The 21,171-nt window shown below is 36.0% G+C and overlaps 1 protein-coding gene across 1 annotated transcript in view; it reads left to right on the top strand.

The window, feature by feature from the left end:
• Positions 1-20,026, top strand: part of COL24A1 (collagen type XXIV alpha 1 chain) — a 333,553-nt gene extending 313,527 nt beyond the window's left edge. The window contains exons 57-61 of the mRNA XM_036026370.1: positions 3,103-3,168; positions 3,808-3,976; positions 13,018-13,127; positions 15,356-15,571; positions 18,539-20,026. Coding sequence (XP_035882263.1) covers positions 3,103-3,168; positions 3,808-3,976; positions 13,018-13,127; positions 15,356-15,571; positions 18,539-18,685 — 708 coding nt within the window. The 3' untranslated portion in view covers positions 18,686-20,026. The remainder of the gene's footprint in view (positions 1-3,102; positions 3,169-3,807; positions 3,977-13,017; positions 13,128-15,355; positions 15,572-18,538) is intronic.
• Positions 20,027-21,171: the final 1,145 nt, after the last annotated feature.

Here is a 21,171-nt window from a genome sequence, read left to right as displayed (position 1 = left end):
GCCTTCCTAAGAAAGAACCTGTTCTAAAAGATCATACATCATTGGCAAATTAGAGGTGTTTAGTGAAAATTTTCACACTGAAGTAACCAAGCTTTGGGCGAAAATATTCCTGTCCCACTTGGAAAATGTTTGTATGTGTTCCTATACAGCTGAAATGAAGTGGGACACATGGGAGGTATTTTGCTCTGAACACAATGTGAGTAAGAACATATACTTTGAGAAATTATTAGGAGGATTAAATGAGAAAGTATATCTGCTTGACAGATTATAGTTGCTCAAGTAATACTAGTTTTGTTGTTTCCTTCTCTTTCTCTCCTTTCCATCTTCCTTTCCTTGGCCCACATGACACCTGGCTTCCTTACATTGTCCTTGCGGTGGTTGCAGAGTGTGTTGCAAGGAGGGCACTGTGCAGCCCTGAGAAAAGACTTCTAGAACAAGAGTTTAAATGACAGTGAGAATATACCTACATGGTATTTCTAAACTCAACTTATGGTCATATCTTCTGTGAAACTCTTCTGAATTTTGACCCCTTCTCACACTGCCAGAGAGAACCGGTCATTTCCCTCTCTTCATTCATACTCATTTATTTTCATGCCAGTTTTCTCTACTGGATATGAACTCTCTAAAGTAGTGACTATTTTTTTATTTTCCATTCAAGCTCCTAATAAATGCCTATTGAATGAATACATAAATAACTAAATACAAAAAAAAAAAAGCCAGCTACATCTCTTAGAAAATTTCAATGGGAATCTTCCAAGCTAGAAGATTTTGCTTGGAGGAAAATTAAAGATAGAAGTTGTCTTAATAATTATTTAGTAATTAGTTCAGACTATTACATGACTTATTAGTGAATCATGAAACCAATTTAATGATACCATTTAGCATGTTTTAATGAAATAGAATAGGAAAAATATGAGCAGTGACTGTTTAATAGTACAGGGTTTCTTTTAGAGTTGATAAGAATGTGCTGAAATTAAATAATGGTAATTTTTGCATTGCATAGTGACTCTACCAAAAGCAACTGAATTGGATACTTTAAAATGGCTGAAATGATGTTTCATATATTTAAACTAAAGTAGCATATAACAAATTGAATACAGAAGCAAATAAGGGACATTATTCAAGACATTAAAGAGATGTGCCAAGTGTAAAACAGTACCACTCTTATCACATTATTTTTGTTTTGGAAAATGCAATTAACCAGAGGGGAGGGGAGAGAGAAATAACATGGGAAAGAAGAAAAAGCATTGTAAATGAATATGTATAAAGGACCCATGGACAAAACTAAAGGAGGGTAGGATTGAGGGTGGGAAGTGGGGGCGGGTAGGATGGGGGAAGTAGTGGTGGGAAAATGGAGACAACTCTATTCGAACATCAATAACAGAAAAAAATTTTAAATATTTTATATCACATAATAGAGTTATTATCTTAGTCAATATAAATAGTTTTAAAATTTGTTTTAATTTCTATGTTAAATATCAAAAGTTATAACTTAGATAAATGAAAGTTGTTTACAATCCTTGATAATCTTTAAAAGTGCAAAAGGATTCTAATTGTGCAAAATCTGAGAACTGCTTAAAAACCATTAGGTTTTTAAGACTAAAGCCCTATTTGCAAACCAACTGGAAAATATGAAGGTGACTATTGTTTAGTGCTTAATTCAGTTGCCTATGTTTAGTGCCAATATTTTTGTGTGACTCATGTCCAAAATCTCCCCATTTTTATAGGCATAGGGGTCAGAATTATTTAACCTGCACAGAACTTTTTAGGCTAACACTTTCTGCTGCGTGTACAGGCTGTGCTTGTCTGTCTAATAGTCTGTGTGCAAGGGTGTTACCTCTGCCTGGAAAGCCCTCCCACCCCTTTCTTGTGGTAATTCGTATTTGTTCTTTATATCTCAGCTCAGATGTCATGACCTTCGGGAAGCCTTCCCTGATCTGTCTCTTCCAAACCTCTTATATCTTCCAGAGTTTGCTCAGAGTCCTCCTTTCTCTCACAGGATCACGTACTTTTCTTTAATGGCACAAATCACAATTTGTTATTATGTATTTTTTAGTTCATTTGGTTCATGCCTTTCTCTCTGTTTAAACTTCAGCTCCACAAGAAATGTTTCTTTTTTGCTTACCATTCTATCCTCAGTTTGTATCATAGTGTTTGGCAGTATGTGTGTGTGCGTGTGTGTGTGTGTGTGTGTGTGTACACACACACACAGAATGAGTCAATTATTTTCCAACATGAAAACCACATGTTGAGGCAAGGTAAAGTCCATTTTATTGATTATCCCATCATTATAAATAGTTTTTCAAATTGCCAACCATGAGCTATGAAAGATCTGTTGAAAACAGTTCTATTATATAGACCTCTAAGTAAAAAGATTACTAGCAATGCAATTATTCTGAAGGAAATTAGATTGCTTGATCTGCTTACACAGATGCAATTTCTCAGAACCTTTTCCCAACACATGCTTCTTAGTTTCCAAGTTTTTTTAAAAAAAACTAAAATACAGAAATACTTTTACTAATGGTTATGTGAGTCTTTTCTCTAAAAATATCTCTTATTAAATGCAGGAGGAGATTGGATTTATACTGTATTATTTCTTTTGGGACTAATGGTACATTTTCCAACTTTAGAAATTGTTTTTAAGACCGCAGAAGTATCAGATTAAACTAATGTGACTACCTCAAGACAGTAGTATTTTATTCTATTTTCCTTCCAAGAATGTAACTTAAAAATTATTACAGTTATTTATTCTCCACTTTACAATTTATTAACTGAGGGGATCATATTTCATTCTTCTTCCATTTGAGTAACTTTTGGTGTGTTTTCACACAGCAGAGACAAATAGTTTTTCATTTGAGGACTCTAGACTTTGGTCCTGTTTTAATTAGGAAACTTTTGAAATTTGGATAAAGGCAGCATATTGTTCTTTCAGATAGCCAGGCAATATGTGCAAGATCTGTCCAACCATAAGAGGTACCAGCCGCTTTCAGATAATAAGTCTAGTATACTTTTAACAGCAGAGCTTTCAGAATTTATAGCCTTTACTTTAGAGCACTCAGTGTTGATCTTATTGCTGATCTCAAATGGTTTTGTTTTACACAGAAACAAATGGATATCAATGCTGCTATTCAAGCCTTGATTGAATCACATGCTGCCCTACAGATGGAGGTAATATATCTGGTTTTATTTACATTGGCAGTCTCAATATACAAATTAAGCAGAAATTTTCTTTGGAAGTCCAAAATGTAGCTTTATCTCAAATATTATATTTAAAACATATTTAAAAGAATGAAACCATTTTAAGGACAAAATAAATGATTTTAATAAACAGAAATATATACACAGGATATTTTTAAGGAATGCATTTAAAACAAAAATGTCATATTGTTAAAAGGATCTCATATAATAAGGAACTTGGTGCTGTAGAAGAAAATAATTAAATGAGTTTGACCACTTCTTAAAATGAGACCTATCATTACTACTTATTTTTCTTATTTAAACTCTAGTTATTCAGTGTATGACTTTTAAAAACATTATGAAGTAGACATAGTAATTATTGTTTTATGCCACTTGGAAAACTAGGCTTTTGAGAGTGAATTAAGTCTCTATTCACAATCAAAATTAATCAGACTCACACACGTTTATATGTGCATATCAGCTGCTTTTTACACCCTATTCCCCAGTCATTGCGCACAATAGGAATGCATTTTTTTTTCTGCCTTGATCCATGTTGATCGTTAGAGTTACCTATTGTTGATGGTGACTCTATGCATTTTTGCTAATATGATTTTTATGATGACTTGGCAGAGCTACCAGAATACTGAAGTGACTTTAATTGACTACAGTGCAGAGATATTCAAAACCCTGAACTACCTTAGCAATCTATTGCGCAGCATCAAGAATCCTCTTGGCACACGAGATAACCCAGCACGAATCTGCAAAGATTTGCTTAACTGTGAACACAAAGTATCTGATGGTAAGTTCTTGGTGTCCTCTAACTCTGATGTGTAATTTCATTTCATCATTGTGTTTAAGATTTGCAGTATATTTGATCCAAATAGTAATTATTTTTAAAGAACCCTGGCAGAAGTCATTTTAATGTCCATTTTAAGAACCAAAGACTCTTTGTGGGAGAAATGCTTCTGATGTCAAACTATCTTTTCCTAAAGGTTTACATTACAAAGGTCTTCTACTAACCATCCTTATTGATCCCTAAGTTCCCCCACCCCTTGCTATATCACTTGCTTATACTTTGTTCTTGAGCTATATCACATCCATGTTAAAATTAAAATAGGAAGAGAGGACTTTTGGGGTGACTGGACCACCTGTCAGGACTACCAAAGTTGACAATATAAAGAAAGATATCATAGAACTCCTTCCACCATACCTCCTAAAATTATAGTTTTTACACAAAGTGGAATTTAAAACTTCATTTCTTGATCAGTGATTATGAAAATGGAGTGGTTTGTTACACTTGGAATTTTCTCATCTCTAAAGTGTACCCTAATACTGATTAACTAGAGGCACAAAAGCAAATTTAGAGCCCTGGCTAGTGTGACTCAGTGGATTGAGCACCAGGCTGCAACCAAAGGATCACCGATTTGATTCCCAGTCAGGGCACGTGCCTGGGTTGTGGGCCAAGTCCCCAGTAGGGGGCGTGTGAGAAGCAAGCACACATTGATGTTTTTCTCCCCCTCTTCCTCTTTTCCTCTCTGTCTAAAAATAAAATAAGTAAAATCTTAAAAATAAATAAATAAATTTAGAGTAGAACCATCAAGGAAAAGTTTGTTGTTTTTTAATTTTATTTTAATAGTTCAAGTACAGTTTTCAGTCCTTTACTCCCATCCCAGCCCACCCACCCATTCCTCCCCACCTCCCTTCCATTTCCACCCTCCCCCTAGTTTTTGTCCATGTGTCCTTTATATTTGTTCCTGTAAACCCTTCCCATTCTCCCCTGAAATTCCCTCCCCTCTCCCCTCTGGTCACTGTCAGCCTGTTCTCTATTTCAGTGTCTTTGGTTATATTTTGCTTGTTTGTTTTGTTGTTTAGGTTCCTGTTAAAGGTGAGATCATATGGTATTTGTCTTTCACTGCCTGGCTCATTTCACTTAGCATAATGCTTTCCAGCTCCACCCATGCTGTTACAAAGGGTAGGAGCTCCTTTTTTCTTTCTGCTACATAGAATTCCATTGTGTAAATGTACCATAATTATTTGATCCATTCATTTGCTGATGGGCACCTAGGTTGCTTCCAGCACTTGGCTATTGTAAATTGTGCTGCTATGAACATTGGGGTGCATAGGTTCTTTTGGATTGATGTTTCAGGGTTCTTAGGATGTAATCCCAGCAGTGGAATTGCTGGGTCAAAAGGCACTTCCATTTTTAGTTTTCTGAGGAAATTCCATACTGTTTTCCGTAGTGGTTGTACCAGTCTGCAATCCCACCAACAGTGCACTAGGGTCCCCTTTTCTCCACAACCTCTCCAACACTTGTTGTTTGTTGCTTTGTTTATGATGGCCATTCTGACTGGTGTGAAGTGGTATCTCACTGTGATTTTAATTTGCATCCCTCTGATAGCTAGCGATATTGAGCATCTTTTCATGTGTCTCTGGATCCTCTGTGTGTCCTCCTTGGAGAAGTATCTGTTCAAGTCAAGGAAAAGTTTTAAAAGGAGTGGAGTAGTCATCATTGTCTGATGATAAGTAGGAGAAATTCTATCTGCTACAATATGTCATTTAATTTTAATTTTTTTGGTCAGCTGTACACTCAATATTAATAGTTATCATTTTTTTGCTAAAAACTAGTCCCAACACAATGGCACATAAGCTAACTTGAAAAAAAACTCTTATATCATTCAGTAGGGTAAATAGTAGTCCATATTTTATTTTATGTATACATGCATACCATATACATACACACACATTCTTGTCAAAAAATCTACTTCTATTCTAAAGGTACAATGAAAATACTCATTTTATTTATGTTAATAAAATGCTTACCTCCTATACATATTTTATGCCCTAGATTTCCATAAAAACTAAAATAATATTTATAGTTACAGTGACCCTTAGTGATACTAATTCTTTCACATATTTGAGGGCATGAAAATGCAATTCTGGCCTGGCTGGCGTAGCTCAGTGGATTGAGTGCGGGCTGGGAACCAAAGTGTCCCAGGTTCAATTCCCAGCCAGGGTACATTCCTGGGTTGCAGGCCATAACTCCCAGCAACCACACATCTCTCTCTCTCTCCCTTCCTTCCCTCCCTCCTTAAAAAAAATAAATAAATAAATAAATAAATAAAATCTTTTAAAAAAATGCAATTCTATGGACTTGAAATGAACAAAGACATTGTAAGACATACAGATCAATGAAATCTAATTCAAGGTCTACCTTCCTACTAGGAGAAGTAGAGAATTGGTGTGGATTGCAAGGTATAAGAAAAGTCTTTATGTCCAAAAGTATTTTTATTACTAGGAGGTGGTAAGTGCTATAGAGAAACACAGAATAGCAGGGAAGAGAAATATCATAGAAAAGTGGAGTGGGGTGAGTTTTAGAGAGTAGTTAGGTAAGTCATCTCTGAGAAAGTGACATTTGAGCAATGCCAAAGGAGGTATGGGAACAAGCTACAGGAAATCTGGCAAAAAAACAAAAATAAAAACAAAAACAAACAAAAAAAGTTTCTGGGCAGAAAGAACAAATGCAAAAGTCCTGGGCCTGAGAGTGTACTTGGCGTGCTCTACCATTAGGAAGAAGGCCAGAGTGACTGGAAGAGGGTGCATAAAGGGGAGAATCATAGGAGATGGACTCAGAAGGACATCAAGCCACCAGATTATATAGACTAGTCCAGGGACTCCAGTTTCTGCTTTCAATAAGAAGAGAAGCTATTGGACATTTATGAGCAAGGAATAACATCATTTGACTTAGATTTTTAAAATATTTTTTTGGCCAGTATAGTGCAGACATAGTCAAGACCAGGGCAGAAGCAGCCACTGAGGAAGCTACTGAAACACTCCAGGTAAAAGATGGTGCTGGGTAGGCCTAGAATTAGTAGCAGGGGAAGTGATAAGAAATGGTCAAATCTTTTGGATGTACTTTAAGTAGAGCCAGCAGTTTTTGTTGACAATTTGCATGTGGGTTGTTAAACTAAAAATAAAAGACCCAAGCAAAAGGCAACAAATGTTTATGTATTTCAGATCCAAAAGAATAGTGACTGGGAAAGCAATGATTCAGGCTGAAGCCCAAATAGTGTTCCAGTTAGGGAGCTAAGACAAGGGGTTTTGTGAGAAAGGAAAGGGGAACAATTACATGGAAAAAGGAATGAATTTCTGTTGGTGTTAATAAGTCAAAGAAGGAATTTCTATAGGTGCAACTAAGCTAAATTATTCTTAGCTATACAGGATGGTGCTACTTCCAAAGAATGTCTTTAGATTGTCTTTTTTCAGTTTGGTAGTGATAATTCTGCTTTCTTGTTACCTTGGTGAAGAATTTTTGGAATACAGTGATAGTTTGGCCCATTTCAAAGGTTATTTTGCCCAGTTTAATCCTAAAAAGTAGGTAAATTCTAAAAAAGAGAAGTCTAAATACTTTGCCTTAGTGCTCTCCAGTGTTTAGAGGCCTGGGAGATGTGGGGGGTACTGGCAAAGAAAACTAAGATGAGTGCAGAGTGATGAAAACGGTTTGCCTGCAGAGGAAGGAACCAACGGGGTTAATGTCAGGAAAGGTGAAGATGGAGAAAGGCTACTGGATTTAACAATGTGAAGATTTTTGGTGACCTTCATAAGAGTGCTTTAGCAGAATGGTAGGAGTTAAAACCTTATTAGATTTTGAGATAAAACAGTGGAGCAGAGAGTTTCCACTTCCAGTAATGAAGCAGGCAGCTCAAATTGCCTGGCTAATAACTCCAGTCTAACCATGAGCAAATTCATATAAACCCAACTGAGAAACATTCTACCAAATACCTGAATAGTGCTCTTCAAAAGTGTCAAAATCATGGGGAACTGTGAAAGAGTGAGAAACAGTCACATATAGGAAAGGATTAAGGACACATTGTCAGTATGTATTGTGATGATATCCTGGATTGGGTATGGAAAAGAAAAAAAATTAGTGGAAAACTACTAAAATTTGATTAGAGTCTTCAGTTTACTTAAAAGTAGAGTCTTAAGGTTAATTTCTTAGTTCTGACAAATGCTCATGGCTTCATAATATGTGAATTTTAGTGGAAGAGGGATAAGGGGCATAAGGGAAAGTTCTGTGTTATTTTGGCAATATTTATGTGAATCTAAAATATTTTAAAATAAAATGTTTAACACAAAACAAAAGTAAAATTAAAAAAATAAAATTATTTTGTAAGGAAAAATGTTGCCTGGCTAATTTTATTTTTAAAAATCAATTGAAAGGTATTCAATAACAAAATAGTGAAGAATTTTCAAGCCAAATTTTTAAAGTTTTAAACAAATTTTATTAAACTTACTGGGGTAACATTCGTTAATAAAATTATATAGGTTTCAAGTGTACAATCCTATGATACATCACCCGTTTATTGCATTGTGTGCCCACCACCCAAAGTCAAATCTCCTGTCACCATCTATTTGACCCCCTTTACAACCTCCCCCCACCCACCTCTCCACCTCCCTTTCTCTCTGGTAATCACCATACTATTTTCTGTGTCTATGAGTTTTTGTTTGTTTGTCTGTCTGGTTTGTTTATTTGTTGCTTTCAATTTTATATCCCACATGTGAATTAAAGCATATGGTTCTTACTTTCCCATCTGGCTTATTTTGCTTAGCATCATATTCTCCAGATCTATCTATGTTGTCACAAATGGCAGCATTTCCTCTCTTCTGGTATGACTGAGTAGTACCACACTGCATACAGTTGTGAGTACACAAAACAAAGAGTTTTATTCTTGTATTGTTATTTATTAATTATTGTATTATTTTCCATACAAACAACCAAAAACCTGCTTTTGCTGCATCCTGCATGTACCACACCTTCTTTATCTAATCATCTACCAAAGACACTTTGATTGTTTTCATGTCTTGTCAACCCAGATTTTGAACAAGATAGCAGAGAGGTGAACACAACAGTAGAGCTACGTTTTCCCCAATGTGTTCAGAAATGGAGTAGTGCTTTTGGTGGCTTCATAAGGTTAAGGGTCAAAAGTAGGAACCTGTGGCCTACCTAAGGTAGGATCTAGGCATTCAAAGGACCCCAGGACCTCACTCTAGGAAGAGAGAGACATTCAAACAAACTGTAGCCTAAGACTTCCAGTCAATGGCAGAGTAGGCAAACATGGCTTGTGTCCTCACACAACCATATGAGTATTACAACTCAACTACAGAACAGCCATTATTCAGAAGCTCCAGGAATAAAGCTTCTGGCAACTACTGAATTAAAGAAGAAACCACATGGAGACTGGTAGGAGGGATGGAGATATGGAATGGGCTGGTCCTGTACCCACATGTGGCAGGTAAAAATTGGGAGGACTATCTCAGGGGCCTCAGACTAGGCTCCTCAGCCCAAGGTTTCACCCCAGAATATGAGTCTCCATAACTTCTGGCTGTAAAAACCAGAGGAGTTTGAGACTGTGAAAGACAGAAACTTCTGGAATCCCAGGCAGTTCCTCTTAAAGGGTGTACACACAGATTACTCAGACTCATTCCCTCTGGGTTCCAGTACCAGGGCAGAAGATTGAAAGGCACCAGAAACTTAGGAGGAGGAACTTAATTGTGCAGCATCAGGGCAAGAGCTGAAGCACAGCTTTTCTCCCAGACAGAAGTGCTAGGAGAGGCCAATGTTCCTTCTCTGAGCACTCTCCCTACAGATCCACAGAGCCAGCAGGCAGGTGCCATATTTGAGACTCCATCAACCTGGCTCACATTCAGGCTTACCCAAGCTGTTTCCAGTGGCTCTTCCATGTGAATGGTGTGTCTTGGCCCAAGCTTCAGATTTACCTAAATTATTTCAAACCAGTAGCATCTGGATTCAGTGAGCCCTGTACCTCTCACTAAATTGCCCCATATCTGGCACTAGCAACATCCAGCCTTGGTTCACAGCTTGGCCTCTCCTGGGCACCTCCAAGCCCAGCACAAGTAGCAGCCATCTGCAGATCACTTTGTAGCTAATGCTTTGTGACCATGGACAGAACACAGGTGGTGACTGACCTTGAGCGTGCCAACATCAATCAAGGCTCACCTACAAGAAGAGGGTGTACACAGCCCACATGGTGGATGCACCTTGAGTTCCCAGCTTAGGTTATACAGGAGGATGTGCCACTGGGTCACACAGGACACTTATTACCTTAAGCAACTCTGTCAAGCCTGGGAGACATAGTAGCTCTACCTAATACATAGAAATAAACACAGGGAGGCTGCCAAGATGAAGAGACAAACATGGCCCAAATACAAGAACAGAACAAAACTCCAGAAAAAGAACTAAACAAAATGGAGATAAGCAATCTGTCAGATGTAGACTTCAAAACACTGGTTATAAAGATGCTCAAGGAACTTAATGAGGACCTCAACAGCATAAAAAGCTTCCAGTCAGAAATAGAGGAAACACTAATTGAAATAAAGAACAATTTACAGGGAAATCAACAGTAGAGTGGGTAGAGCAAAAAAATCAAATCAGCGATTTAGAACATAAGGAAGAAAAAAACAATCAGAACAGCAAGAAGAAAACAGAATCCAAAAAAAGTGAGGATCATGTAAGGAACCTCTGGAACAACTTCAAGCATAGCAACATTCACATCATAGGGGTGCCAGAGGGAGATCAGAAGAACACAGAATTATAAGCCTATTTGAAAAAAATAATGACAGAAAAATTTCCTAACTTGGTGAAGGAAATAGACATACAAGTCCAGAAATCACAGTGAGTCCCAAACAACATGAACCCACAAAGGTCCACACCAAGACACATCATAATTCAAACACTAAAGGTTAAAGACAAAGAAAGAATCTTAAAAGCAGCAAGAGAAAAGCAATTAGTTCCTACAAGGGAGCCCCCATAAGATTGTCAGCTAATTTCTCAACAAATCTTGCAGCCTAGAAGGGATTGGCACAAAATATTCAGAGTGATGAAAAGCAAGGCCCTACAACTCAGATTGCTGTACCTAGCAAAGCTGCTGTCATTCAGAATCAAAGGACAGATAAAGAGCTTCTTGGACAAGGAAAAGCTAAGGAGTTCATCACCACCAAACCAGTGTTAAATGAAATGTTAAAGCATCTTCTTAAAGAAGAAGATCAAAAATGAACAATGAAATAGCAGTAAATACATATCTATCAACAACTGAATCTAAAAAATAAATAAATAAATAAGCAGAACAGAAAAATAATCATAGAATCAGAGAACATTTTGATGGGTGCCCAATGGGGGGGGGGGTGTGGGAGATGGGTAAAGGTGAAGCAATTAAGAAGTACAAATTGGTTGTTACAGAATAGTCATGGGGGTGAAAAGTATAGCATAGGGAACTGTAGTAGCCAAAGAACATATATGCAGGATTCATGGACACAGAAAACAGTGTGGGTATTACCTGAGGGAGTAGGTGCAGGTTGGGTGAAAGGTAACAAAAGGGAGAAAATTGGGAGAACTATAATAGCATAAACAATAAAATATAGTTATAAAAATATGTAGACTGGTTTTACATCATCGAGATAGCTTAGAAAGTCTTCAGCTTTGAACTTGGACTAAGATGGCTCCATACCATTTGTACCCCCTGTTATATGACAGAAGCCAAAATCTTCTATAAAAGATAATATCATCATAGAGATCAAATTATTTCCAAAAAGAATTGTTAAATATAGTGCCCAGCATACAATCAGTGATAACCAAACATACTAGTTGACAAATCACCATGAATGAGAACTCTAAAGGAAAAAAATAAGAGAAAGAATTTTAAACTGAAGCCATAATAGACAAGATAAGCCTTATACAACAACACAGTTTATTCACAGCAATAAGAGGGAAGGCAGAATGTATTTGTACAAGTATAGCTAGTTGGATAGGTGTAGTTGAGGGAACTTATGTGTTTTCTTCAGATTCCTTCACTTATCTCAGAAATTGAAGCTTCTCAGTCAAGAATAAGGAAGGAGGAAAGGGTAGAATAAATTTGAAGGAGAGGAAAAGGTTTTAAATAGTTAACTGGGAGAGTGACAGGGGAATAAGCTGGGGAAACAGTATCACTGTACACTTTTATTTCTGAAAATAAAAACTTTTATTATTTTTATTTCCTTTATAATAAAGATACATTTGACCTCGGGGAGATTGCCAAAGTTACTTCTTTTTTTCTTGATTGTTCTCTTTTATTAGTTTTTAAAACTTTATGTTTATGGCTGATACTATCACAGGCGTCCCCATTTCCCCCCTCTTTGCCCACCTCTGCCCAGCCCCCAACCCCCCCTTCGGCTGTCGCCACACTGATGTGTGTGTCTATGTCTGTGGGCTATGCCTATGTGTTTTACATTAAGCCCTTCACCTTCTTTCATCTAGTTCCTCCTCCCCCTTCCCCTCTGATAGCCATCAGTCTGTTCCATGGATCCATGTCTCTGTTTCTGTTTGTGAGATTCCACATATAAGCTAGGTCATATGCTATTTGTCTTTCTCTGACTGGCTTATGTCACTCAGCATATATTCATTTTAAGAAATATAGATCAGAAATATGCACATACACCACATTAAATCCAGCTTTTCTATTTACTATGTAACATTAGACAATTTACTTTAAGGTGCTTGGCTCATCTGTAGAATGAAGCAATAAATTCAGCTGTTCTTTCACTTTTATTAAAATTATGAAATGCCCTTAGAATGATAGGTATGTGAAAAAAATATAGTATTTTTCAGTATTAATTTTATATAATGTTTGCAGCTTCCATTTATTCACTAAATGTAAATATTTCTATAATCTTCTAGATGTTTACAAATAAGACAAAATATAAAAGTAAAGTATGATCATTTGTAAGGATGTTCTGAATATTTTTTAATATGGTATTTAAATATCTTTGTGGTTTACAATAAATTAATAGGAAAATACTGGATTGATCCAAATCTTGGATGCCCTTCAGATGCTATTGAGGTTTTCTGCAATTTCAGTGCTGGTGGTCAGACATGCTTGTCTCCGGCTCCCGTGACAAAGGTGTGTGTTGTGTTTTAGAGTATACGTCAGCATTTGCCCAGTGTCAGTGAACAGTGATTTTTAAAATTCTAGCTTTAAATAGTTATAAATGTTATTAATGTATAAGAAATTTTTGTTTTTAAAGATAATCTTAGTAAATCTTAACACTTTGATTATTTTTATGTTGGTTTATCCTGGCTTACTCCCCTGATTGTAGTTTTAAAATTTCTTTTTAAAATGTGAAATGTTTTTATGCATGCACACACATTAGAAAATCCCCAAACAGCTGCAGGGTTTGTATCAGTAAAAAGTTACCTAAAATGTTACTGAAAATTTTGTGATCATTAAAAGAGAAAGTTTATCACAGAACTTGCCTTTTATTTGGTGACTGAGTTCAAAATAACCTCCTTAGACATCCACTGACTGTTATTAAAAACTTCTTTCAAGCATAATTCTGTAAAGCAAGTGTTTAGAATGAAAGAAAGTTAGCTTGGAATAACACTGGATATTGTAACAGGCATTTATAAAAGCTAATGCTTAGTTCTACCTATAACATATATTGAAGACATCAAAATTGCATTTCTTTTTCTGGTTAAACCAGCTTGGTATTGCCAAGGACTTACTTCTCATTGGCAAAGAACCAATACATGTGCCTCTGTGTTTTGTCCGTGATTAAAAAAATAACAGCAGCTAAAATGCACAGTCTGTTAGTCTTTCTAACTGCCTATTGTCAGACTGCTCTCTCCTAAAACCTCCCGCTTCATTGCCCAGGGTGTTTCACCAGTTCGTCTCTGTAGGCACTTACCATTATTGCCCCAAAGCAGAAGAAGGACGTATTCTTCTGCTTTTAGGGAATCTGTATACCTCTAGCATGATAGCCCTACTTCCCAAATATTCATGTGACTTTATCATCCCCCTGGATTTGGCCCAGGATTGTTATTTGGATTATCATAGAAGAAAGGGGAGGTATGCAAAGAGATAGGAGCAGTGAAAGAGCTGCACTTGAATTCTTTTCTTGACTGAATCAGTTCTCCCATCCCTCCTATTCCTAAACTCAACCTGAGAAGGACTGGGCAGGTGCAGAAAGAAAGTAGACTTGGAATTAGGGAACTGGGTTCTAGTTTCTGTCCCACTATTAATCTGGGAAGGGATACTGTGAGCCACTGGAGGACCGAGGTCAATGACACTTGGCACCTCAAATCTTCATAACAATCCTGTCATACCCATATTATAACCAACTTGACCAATAAGGAGACTAAGGCTCAGAAAGTTTAAATATTTTACAAGTTTGTGATTCTTACCTGTTAAATGAAGGCATTTTAACTACTTAGACTCTACTGTTCTTTATAGTGACTCTTCCATGTTTTCCTCCTATGTCCTTCCTCTGCCTTTCCTCTCTTTTCTTGGGGCTTTGCATTTTATGTTATTGCCTTATTTTTTGCTTCTCTGTCACTTCCTAACTGATATCTTTCTAATTTTATGTTTGGAATTTAATATAAATTCCTCATTGTCACTTAAGCCTTAAATATGTACAATCAGAGCTTCTTGCTCCAATTTTGCCCTATATTATTCACTGTATGAGTTAATGCTTGTTCACTCATTCATTCATCTGGTAGACATTTATGACTGTGACTGAAACTACACCAGAGCTGGCAACACAAAGAATAAGATGTGTCCTTGTTTTTAAAGGCTCTCAGTTGAAGTTACTCAACCAGTTTATTATTACAACTTGTAACTTATCTTTATAAACTAAAAATAAACCCTTCAAATGGAAGTATAGACAGAATTTCAGATTTTTAGGAAAAAATTATTAAAGTATTAATCAACAAAAAATTCCTAATGTATTTTAGGTAACATTATGAAAATTATCTTCATTTTTTATCTTATCTGATAGTCTAGTATTCTGCTGAAACCAGCGCAGACTGGCTCAGGAGAGCCTATAGTTAACATCTCTTCCCAACTCCATGTTCAATGACGCCACCTTGACAGGCTGAAATCAGCCATCGTGGGAGTACTTATACCATGGAAATCAGAAAGTGCTATAAATCAGGAGTTCCCATCCACTCTCCCACCCTGGCCCCTGTGAGTGCCTGTTAAGTATTTATGAGCACACCACAGACTGGCATTTAAATGCCAAGAAAAGTAGCTTTCTCAAGCCTGTTTTTCAAGGGCTTTCCTCAGGTTTCCCCAAAGTACAAGTTTCTCAATTGCCACATCTTATAACGTACATATTGTTTCCATGACATTAGTTGGAGTTTGCAGTTGGAAAAGTCCAGATGAACTTTCTTCATTTACTGAGCTCAGAAGCCACCCAAATCATCACCATCCACTGTCTAAACACTCCAGCATGGACGAGTGCCCAGACAAGTGGCTCAGGATTACCTGTTGGCTTCAAGGGATGGAATGGCCAGATTTTTGAAGAAAAAACTCTACTTGAACCTAAAGTGCTTTCAGATGACTGCAAGGTAAGGAAGGGAATGGGGCTTGTGGAATTGTTCAATATAACTAACTTAAAATTTATAAAACTATAAAATTAAAGTAATGAGTGTAAGACTTTAATTGCAAACTGCATATATAGAAGTATAGCAAGTTTTAATGCCCTGATTTGTAATAACCATATATTTTTCAAAATCATCTGTTTATATCATGTCTTGTCAACTTTTGTCACATCCATTGGTCATCCATGGATTTTATATGCAAACAGGTGCTAATACATTAATTTTTATTTCCCATATGAAATAATCATGTCATTCATAGATAGATAGATAGACAGATAGATAGGACATGTAGATAAATAGATTTCTTGTATGTATTCTCACCACTGTGATTCTACATCTCATTACCTCATGGAAAACAGGTTATAGAGGCAAGTCGATTTTATTTTATTTTGTCAGTGCCTATGCCTGGTATCAACTATGCGTGTAATTGCAGGTTGACTGGCCCTACCAATCAATATTTGAATTATAGCCCATTTTTATTAAAGCTAAATAACAAATGTTATAAAAATTCTATAATTTTAAAATGTTTTGTTATAGGGTAGGTACTGGCAAACTCCAGTCCACAAACAAAATCTAGCCTACCACCTGCTTTTGTAAATAAATGTTATTGGAATACAGCCACACTCATTTGTTTATTTAGTATTTACAGCAATGGCAGAATTGAGTAAATGTGACAAACACCATATACCCCACAGAACCTACAACATTTACTATCTAGCCCTTTACAAAAGACTTTGCCAATTCCTGTTCAGAGAAACGAGTTGTCCATTAACATACATATTTTTATGACTTTGGGGGTTCTTGTGTCCTGTGACACCCATGATTTACTACCTGTTACCATTTCCAGGGAACTCTACTTTGTAACATCATTTCCAGATAAATGGTGCATGGTTATTTGAAAAATCATAGACAGTCAGAAGTCCATGGCTCATTCTGTATAAGTGAAGAAATCAATGTTATCAACAAATTCACTTCACTTTTACAGTTTTGTCTGGAAATTTTCAGTGGCTTACTACTATCTCTGAGGCACAATCCAAACTTACCATCTCTGTGTTCAGCACTTAAAACAGTCAAGTCCCAGCCTACCTTTCCAGCTTGGGCATTCACTGGCGCTCTACCCTAAACTGTGGCCAGACTGATCTATTCTTCATCATCGTCATCATCACCATCACATCAATGACAGTTCCTACTATTGATACAAAGTATTGGGGGCTTATTATATGGCAGATACCATGTATTACATACATTATTTTATTTAGCTGTAACAGCAAAATTATTAGTCTCATTATATAGGTAAGAAAGTGAAGGCAGAGATCATGCAGCTAATGTGAGCAACTCCAAAGCTTATGCCACACTGTACTGCTAGGGACTTTTAATCAAAATCTCATTTAATCCTCACAACCCTATGAGGTAAGTTTTTATTATTTCCATTTTATCTGTGAAAGAAAATGAGGCACCTGGATTTCCTTCCAAATCTCTTCCAGGACAAAATCTGTGCACTTAACCCCATGTTAGGCTTATTTTTACAACCACCTCCCACTTTTTCAGTTGTTTTTAGAACTCACTGTTCATTATTTATATTGAACTTACCATATATGATCTCATATTACAGTTATTCATTTATATATTTCCTCTCACCAACTAGATTTATAAGCTGCTAAAAATCAGAAGCCAGAGCTAATTTATTCATCCTTATATTTCCCAAGCACTGTAAGAAAACAGAGGATTACATCTTATTCAACTGTACCAAATATGCTTAGTGTTCAATCAACATTGCTTAAAAGACTTACTGAGTTAAATCTAACAGTGTCTTACACACTAAATTCTAATTCTAGCTATCACATCAAGCTTATGACTTTAGTAATTTATCTTCAGTGAGCTTCAGCTGCCTTAGTTTAAAACAGAATTCATAGCTTAAATAGTCTCTAAAGTTCCTTCAAATTTTAAAAATGTATACCATGATAATCCTGTGAATGAGTAAGTGAATCAACTGCTGAATAAAACACCTCACTAAACTAGTCAATTGTGTTTCTCTGTCTTATTGAATCTGAATCACAGGCTATTTTGTGATAGTTTTGTTCCATCATAGAATTTATCAGAAACAAAAGAGCACACAGTAATAAGAGAAATGGAAAGGTCTAGAAGGAAGATAGGAAAGAAAGAAACTATGTAGTAACCACAGAATGAGGAGAAAAGAAACCTAAAAGATGATTTAACAGAATTATAATTTACTTCTGACTGAAGCAATTCTGGTTATTTTTTGCCTAAAGTAAAGAGAGGTTGAGATAACTCATTCCCTTTTCATCCAAGAAAAAAGCCCACCATGAAGAATTAGTCCCAAGCCCTGGCTGGCATAGCTCAGTGGATTGAGCACGGGCTGCGAACCAAAGTGTTGCAGGTTCGATTCCCAGTCAGGGCACATGCCTGGGTTGCAGGCCATAACCCCCAGCAACTGCACATTGATATTTCTCTCTCTCTCTCTCTCTCTTTCTCTCTCTCTCCCTCTCCCCCTCCCTTCCCTCTCTAAAAGTAAATAAATAAAATCTTTAAAAAATGTAAAAAAAAAAAAGAATTAGTCCCAAATAAAGGAACATAGAACAGATGAATATTAATCATATCAGGCAATGTGCAGCCTTCTATTTCATTTCTGGTTTAGTGATTCACAGAGAACAGAAGCAGAAGGCTAGCCTTAGTCTCCGAAACTGAAAAATCAGAACACACAATGCAATTTCAAGAAAGGAATAAGTCCATGTTTTCAATTATTCACCGTAACTGTTACCATTTATTGACCATTTTATGCCAGGCTCTATACACTTTCTACTTATTATCTTTAATCCTTAAAATAATTCTACATTGTCTATGAAAACATTGTCTGCTGAGAATGACTGCTGAAGAAACAATTACATGTTGAACCATTTTGTTCTTACTTTACAGATTCAAGATGGCAGCTGGCATACGGCAAAATTCCTTTTTCACACCCTGGACCCTAATCAACTTCCAGTAATTGAAGTACAAAAACTTCCTCATCTCAAAGCTGAACGAAAGTACTACATTGAAAGCAGTTCTGTATGCTTTCTCTAAAGCCTCTGAGTTAGTTCTGAATTACCTGGCTGTTGGCCAGGTAATGGATGTAGAGGGATAAATAGAAACAGAAAGATAGTATCGTTATGAAAGGCATGGAATAAAAGCATTGGCTAATTCTTAAAGAATCTCAGGAAAAAAAGGACTTCCTCCTAGGGTGGAGAAAAGTCATTTTTAAAAGGACTATAATTGATAAAGTATTTAATTATTTTAAAAATTATGTTGATCTGAGCTTTCTTAGAAAATTCCCTAGCACTGAAGATTTTTAAACATGGATCTTCAGGGTACCCTTTATTTTTTGACTGAGAGCAAAGTACCCATTAGACAGCTGGACATGCAGAGTGCTATGGAGCAATACTGGCTAATGTTCCCAAAAGCGCAATGCTTCTGTCTAAAAATTATAAACCACAGTTTAATATGTCTTATCTCCCCAAATACTGAGCTGTATTCAGGTCCCCAGTGGGCATATACATCCTAGCCAGTGGTACACTACCTCTTACGTGTTACCTTTTCGTGTTGCTTGGTGCTCTTTCTAAAGCAAGGTGCTTGTGGCTTTTATAGACAATTTTATTTCTTTTTTGTCTTTGTCATTCTTTAAGGGTATATGTACTGGTTACATCAAGATTTGCTTTGGTTGTTAGTACTTATTTTAATTTGTTTGGTCACATACTTAATAACAAGTAAAACATTATTTATGTGAAGCCTTTGTTCTATTTTAAAATTCTCTTTGTGGCTACGGAATCAAAGCCAGTACATTGTAACCTATGCTTATGCACAAGAGAATTGGGAGGTTACTTTTGTTTTTGTTTTATTTTCAAACAAAAAATTTGTTGTAAAAATTGTTATAGGCCAGCTACATCAGTAGTAGGTTTGGGTTAGACTTTTGGCATTGTTATATACTAGTTTTAAAAATCCATGATCATCTGGAATGATATTTTGTGTATATATATTTTGTAAAGTTTTAATTCAGCAAATCTTTTGAAATTGCTGCTGTTTTAAATTATAAAAACTTTATATTTCTGATTTATAGAAATTACATGTTTTGTAGTGATAATTGATTTTCTTTCACTGTTCTTAAATGTAATGTGTTGGGACCTAAATGAATTAAACTTACCAGTCTTTAAAGCAACATCTAGGGGGGAAAAGAACACTTTTTTTCCCATTTAAAAAAGACTCAGCCAATTTAGACTTTCCTTGTTGTCAGAGAAATGTTAGTTAAGTATTAAAAGAAAAGTATTATACCTTTGGTGTATAGAAAAGCTTGTACATGCATTATAAACATACTTGCAGCCACAACAAACCACACTTACCTATCTATAATAAAAATGTGCTTTAAATCTTTTTTGGTGGTATTTGTTTTTCTTCTTTTGTTGCTGTATCCTTTTATTCTCTATGATAGGCCCTCTGGCATGGCCCTTCTCCACTGTATGTGTTTACATTATTAGAAAGTATCCGCTACATACCTGGGAAAGGATTATGGGACCTATTTCCTCTCAGTACAAAATGAGGTCATGGCACAAAAAGAAACTCTCCCATATATGATCAATTGAGTTCCAACAAGGGTGCGAAGATCACTCAATGGAAAACAGTAGTTTTAGTTTTGTTTTAACAAATGCTGCTGCAGAAACTGTATTTTCACATGGAAAAGAATAAAGTTGGACGTTTACCTTAAATCATATACAAAAATAAAATGGATCAAAGTCTTAAATGTAGGAGGTGAAACTATAAAACTCTTAGATGAAAACAGAGGGGAAGACTTCATGAAGTGGATTCAGCAAAGACTTCTTAGGTATGACACCAAAAGACGGGCAATAAAAACAGGTAAAACGTCACATCAGAAACTGTTGTCATGAAAGGGCATTCTCAAGGGAGTGAAAAGACAGTCTCCAGATGGGAGAAAATATTTGCAAATCACATATCTGATAAGGAATTAACATCCACAATATAGAAAGACCTCCAGCAACTCATATAAACAAATAAAAGCAACCCAATTTAAAAAGCGGGCAAAACACTTGACATTTCTACAAAGAAAATATATACAAAGCTAACATATATTTATATATTTTAAATATATATAAATATGTATATTTATGTAAATATATAAAAAATGAAAAGATGCTCATCTTCACTAGTCATCAAGAAAATGCAAATCCAAACCAGTTAAGACATTATTCTGCATACATTAGGATGGCTATTATCAAAAAAGAAGGAGAAGGAAGAAGAAGGAAGAAGGAAGAAAAAAATTATAAGTGTTGGTGAAGATGTGGAGAAATTGGAACCCTGTACATTGCTGGTGGGAATGTAAAATCGTGCAGCTACTTTGGGAAATAATTTGGTAGGTCCTCAAGAATTAAACATAGAATTTCCATATGATCCAGGAATTATAGTTCATGTATATATACCTAACAGGATTGAAAGAAGGGACTCAAACAGATACTTGTTTTAATTATATAAATGATTAAAGAGGTATTATTCAGGGTAGCCAA

Source organism: Phyllostomus discolor, chromosome 5 (genome assembly GCF_004126475.2).
Source record: "Phyllostomus discolor isolate MPI-MPIP mPhyDis1 chromosome 5, mPhyDis1.pri.v3, whole genome shotgun sequence".
Lineage (NCBI taxonomy): Eukaryota > Metazoa > Chordata > Mammalia > Chiroptera > Phyllostomidae > Phyllostomus > Phyllostomus discolor.
Note: the sequence above shows the minus strand (reverse complement) of the source record. Positions and strands in the feature narration are given on the sequence as shown.